The 5,156-nt window shown below is 48.0% G+C and overlaps 1 protein-coding gene across 1 annotated transcript; it reads left to right on the top strand.

The window, feature by feature from the left end:
- Window positions 1-494: 494 nt before the first annotated feature.
- Window positions 495-4,576, top strand: CDKN1B (cyclin dependent kinase inhibitor 1B). Its single transcript, XM_061205690.1, has 3 exons — window positions 495-1,487; window positions 2,029-2,158; window positions 4,295-4,576. Exons 1-2 carry the CDS (start codon window positions 1,013-1,015, stop codon window positions 2,148-2,150), a joined length of 597 nt encoding a protein of 198 aa, XP_061061673.1. The 5' UTR covers window positions 495-1,012; the 3' UTR covers window positions 2,151-2,158; window positions 4,295-4,576.
- The last annotated feature ends 580 nt before the right edge of the window (window positions 4,577-5,156 follow it).

Here is a 5,156-nt window from a genome sequence, read left to right as displayed (position 1 = left end):
CATCCGCCTCCTCCCCCCGGCTGCCCGCCCCCGCCCCCGCCCCCATCCCCCGCTGGGCGAGTGCGGGGAAAACAAGATCGCCAGCGAGGCGCACAACCAGCTGCCGGCAACCTTCGCGCTCCCCAGCTTTCCCGGGCGAGGAGCGTGAGGTCGGGGCTCCGGAGCAGCCGCGCGCCGGCCCGCGCAGCGCCGGGACCAGAACCCGCCGCCCCGCCGGCCCCGCTGCACAGGCCCCTCCCCGGCTCCCCGGCCGTTTGGCGAGCTTGTTTGTCTTATTTTTAATTTCTCCGAGGCCAGCCGGAGCAGGTTTGCTGGCAGCCGTGCGCCTCCAGCAGTCACGCGACCAGCCCATCTCCCGGGCGCGCGCTCGGCGGCGGCGCGCTCGGGAGGCGGGGAGGCCTCGCGGCCGCGCCGGGGCCACCTTAAGGCCGCGCTCGCCAGCCTCGGCGGGGCGGCTCCCGGCGCCGCGACCAATGATCTCCTCCTCTGTTTAAATAGACTTGCGGTGTCAATCATCTTCTTCTTCGTCAGCCTCCCTTCCACCGCCATATTGGGCAACTAAAAAAAGGGGGCTCGTCTTTTCGGGGTGTTTTTCTCCCCCTCCCCTGTCCCCACTCTCTCGCCGCTCCGCGACTCCGACGCCGGCAAGGTTTGGAGATCCGCTCGGTCGGCGGGACCCGCGGGCTCGCAGCTGCCCGGACTCGGACTGGCTCTGCCCCCTCCTCTCTCCGCTGCGCTCCTCTCCCCTCCCCTCCCCTCCCCGCCTCCCGCTCGCCCGTCCACTTGATCGGCGGGGACTCGGGGCTGCCTGGCCGGGGCTGCCCCTCGCCCCCTCCCCCAGCCCCGCGCGCTCCTGACGCTCGGGCACTTACTCGTCCGTGTTTGTTTCTCTTGGCTCGGAGGGCAGTCGCAGGGCTTATAAGAGGGGCTCGGGCTGGGTCGGGGCGTTTTGTTTTGTTCGTTTTGTTTTGCGAGAGCGCAAGAGAGGCGGTCGCCGAGCCCGGGGAGGAAGATGTCAAACGTGCGAGTGTCTAACGGGAGCCCGAGCCTGGAGCGGATGGACGCCAGACAGGCGGAGTACCCCAAGCCCTCGGCCTGCAGAAACCTCTTCGGCCCGGTCAATCACGAAGAGTTAACCCGGGACTTGGAGAAGCACTGCAGAGACATGGAAGAGGCCAGCCAGCGCAAGTGGAATTTTGATTTTCAGAATCACAAGCCCCTGGAGGGCAAATACGAGTGGCAAGAGGTGGAAAAGGGCAACTTGCCCGAGTTCTACTACAGACCCCCGCGGCCACCCAAAGGCGCCTGCAAGGTGCCGGCGCAGGAGGGCCAGGATGTCAGTGGGACCCGCCAGGCGGTGCCTTTAATTGGGTCTCAGGCAAACTCAGAGGACACGCATTTGGTAGACCAGAAGACTGATGCACCGGACAGCCAGACGGGGTTAGCGGAGCAGTGCACTGGGATTAGGAAGCGACCTGCCACAGACGGTAATGACCCTTTCAAATGAGTGAAATGTCTTTCTGTGTGTCTGTGTTGGCGGCACTGCTTTGCCTGCCTGAGGCTCTTTAACCTCAGCTTTGTTTTCAGCGCATTCTGATTTAGCTTTGGGGGAGCGCACTTTCTTAATCTTAGGTTTTAAATGCTATTTATTTAGCTGACTGCTTGTCTGTTTATGACTTTTAAGTCAGAAGCCTGAGACTGTGTTATCTGGTAATTTTTCTAACTGAAAGCATCGCGGCTCCTCCCCGCTCGCCAGCGGTAGGTATGTGACAACGTTGGGATGTTTATCAACGGCCTCCCTCTTCGCTTTGGAGAGAGAGCTTTGGGGGCGTAGAATATACTTTCTGTTATGTGAAAACAACCTCACTTTGTGCCCATAAAGGCCACTGGGAATGATGGATCCAGGATTGTGGGTGTAGGTGGTGGGTTTTTCGTCCTCTGATTCTTGGGTCCACTTCTGTCAGCCATTGTTTTTTCTAATAAAGATTGTTTGTGTGTGTTCTTTTTAAAATTCCCTCCTGCCCTTAGATTCCTCTCCTCAAAACAAAAGAGCAAACAGAACAGAAGAAAATGTTTCAGACGGTTCCCCGAACGCGGGTTCAGTGGAGCAGACGCCCAAGAAGCCCGGCCTCAGAAGGCGTCAAACGTAAAGTACTCGGTGGGTTGATTACTAGGAGCAAAGAAGTGACACCCGAATTGGGCTGCAGGAACTCGTGGGCTTTCAAGCCCCAAGATAACCCGATCTCAGTGGTGGCTGGCAGATTAGAGCTTGTGGGTGTTTGTTTGGTTTATATTTTGGAGGTCAAAAAAAGTAGGAATGGGGAAGACTGGGAATTAGTGTGGAGGTACTGTAATTCTTCCCAGTTTCTACGTCCTGAGATCATTTTCCTTTGAAGTACCAAATGATTACAGCAAGTGTCCCAGGCAAGTACTTGTAACCAAGGCCCTGTGGGGAGGAAGGTCAGTTCTCTGAGAGTCCCATCAAAACATGTTGGGAACAATAGGTTCTTTTTCCATCTGAACAAGAGCGGGGGTCTGCCTCCATCCCACTTCATGAGAATTCATCTCCCAGAAGATCAGGTTGACTCAGATTTTGAGCCGTACATGGAAAAATGATTTAATTCAAATAAATGATTTAATTGAAACTTTGAGGGAAAAGTGAGGCACAAATGGGTCATAGCTGGTTGTTCAAATGGTTAGAAACGTGACAAGAGAGGTATGTGACTTCCTTTGGTTTTTATCATTTTCACAAACTCTCACTTTCCCTGTCTTCTGATAAGTTTGGGGGATGGAGAAGGAACGTGTGTATTTAAAAAAGCCAAAATGGAAGGCTCAAAAATCCTAAGGTTCCGACGGAATTTCTGATAACACTGAAGTTGCAAAGCAAAAGTTAAAGTAACTGCCAGAGTAAGCAATCCAGGAACACGTCAGCATGTGTATGCCAATCGTGCTATAACAGGGGAATTTGGATATTTGTAGGGGAAATGGATAGTAGATATCAGGGCTGGCAGGGGTAGGTGTACCCCAAACAAGGGAAGTGGAGATTTTTGCCATCTACTAAAATATGATCAACATGAAAAGCTAATTTGAATAATTCAGCCCCCAGCTTTACGTGGATTGGTCTCCATAATGATCAAACTACATATATTAATAGTTTGTAAACTTCTTACAGACAACGACCGTGTCCTCTTTTTTTTTTCCAAAACACTCTCATAGCCTAGCATATAAAGAGATCCTAAGAGATGTTGATACTAACTTTTAGAATCCTCATCTATAAAAATTAAAAATTAAAAAAAAAAGGGATGAAGGTGGGGTTCAAGTTTGTTGAATTTTTAAATCAGCGTCATATATAGGATTTCATTACATACATATTTTTCAGAGCTTATACAAAACGGCGCTATTGAACCTCTCCATCACAGCTTATATATGAAGTGGGTAAATTCGTTGAAAAAATTTTCTGAAGCAACCTTACCACCTGCAGCTCTTGTTGGTTTGTGACTTGTGGCCTAGCTCATCAGATGAGCCACAGCAAATCAGACCTACTGGATTTTGATCTGGCCCCATTCTGACATACAGAGAAGCATTTGTTAGTAAATATTGCCAGTTCAGAGAATACAGGAAATAGTAGTAAGGACCTATTCAGAAGCATTCGTGTGTATATTCTATATATGACTAAGACTAAAATATTTTGAGAAAAAAAAAGTGAATAGAATTTTCTTTGGATAGTCTTCATAAGTGTGATTTCCAATTATTTTTCAAACTTAGAAAATTTTGCTACTCTTAAGTGTTACAGTTTCTGAATTTTCCTGTGTCTGTCCTTTCTCACTATCTTAGACCCCCGATTCTCTAGACCAGGGTTTCTCAACCTCTGTACTGTTGACATTTGGGGCCGAATAATTCTTTGTCGTGGGAGGCGGTCCTGCGCATTGTAGAATGTTTTGGCAGCATCCCTGACCTCTCCCAGCAGATGCCAGTAGCACCCCCTCCCCACCCAGTGTGACAACCAAAAATGTCTCCAAACATTGCCAAATGTCCCCCGGGGGTGGAGGGGGAGGCAGAATTACCCACTGTTGAGAACCACTGCTCTAGACAAAAGTCCACAGCACAGGGGAGAGTAAAAATCCAGTGAAGGAAATGTTGGATGGAGATGACTCTCAGCACCAACTTTTAGTACGTTCGTTCTTTCCCATTGCTCAGATATTTCCCAACAAAGACAGTAACAAAATAATTCCCGTAATATATTGACAATGTTATTCTAGTGCTTTTCTCCTAATTCTTCTTGTTTCTTTTGCAGAATTGAGAGTATGTTTCCTTGTTTATCGGATACATCACTGCTTGATGAAGCAAGGAAGATATAAATTAAAAATTTTGAATACATATCGCTGACTCCACGGAGTGGACATCCTTTATAAGCACTGAACAGCAACAACCCAATAACACTAAAGTTTTAGGCACTCTTAAATCATCTGCCTCTAAAAGCATTGGATGTAGCATTGTGCAATTAGGTTTTTCCTTATTTGCTTCATTGTACTACCTGTGTATATAGTTTTTACCTTTTATGTAGCACATAAACTTTGGGGAAGGGAGGGCAGGGGGGGCTGAGGAATTGGCATGGGGGGTGGGGTATGAAGAGCTTGCTTTGATTTAGAGCAAGGAGAAAAATATTTGACTTGCACTAAGAGAAGCAGTTTGGGGGAAGGTTTTGTTTTCTTTAAAGATGTAATGTCCCTTTCAGTGAGAATTGATACTTCATTTAAAAAAATCATCCAAATTTGAACACTGGCTGCAGATAATTGATACTTATTTTTACATGAAGCTTTTTCTCATTTAGGAGCTCTGATGATTCCGTTATATAGCAGCAAATGGCTTTTTTTTTTTTTTTTTTTAAACAAGACTCTACTCAGTGCTCCCCCGCTTCCCCAGTCTCCCTTAAAATTGGAATTTACCAGTTAAAGTATTCAGCTGTTTGGTAATCACTCCAGGTACCTCTGGGCAAAAATCTGGCATGTATGGGGGGAGTTCTGAATGCTCAGAATTGACCATTTAATTTTTATCAGATTTGTTGAGAAAATTTCTTAATTTTATTTTCACTTCAGGGTGTGTAGACACAGTCAAAATAATTCTAAATCCTTGGATATTTTTAAAGATCTGTAAGT

The sequence above is a fragment of the Eubalaena glacialis genome, chromosome 11 (assembly GCF_028564815.1).
Source record: "Eubalaena glacialis isolate mEubGla1 chromosome 11, mEubGla1.1.hap2.+ XY, whole genome shotgun sequence".
NCBI lineage: Eukaryota > Metazoa > Chordata > Mammalia > Artiodactyla > Balaenidae > Eubalaena > Eubalaena glacialis.
The sequence above is the reverse complement of the archived record's forward strand: the minus strand, read 5'-3'. Positions and strand labels throughout refer to the sequence as shown.

Bases quoted from the DNA above. Each gene is read 5' to 3' on its own strand.
- CDKN1B (XM_061205690.1), top strand. From the start codon at position 1,013: ATGTCAAACGTGCGAGTGTCTAACGGGAGCCCGAGCCTGGAGCGGATG. The intron at 1,488-2,028 runs GTAATGACCCTT...TCCTGCCCTTAG, and splicing joins GAAGCGACCTGCCACAGACG to ATTCCTCTCCTCAAAACAAA.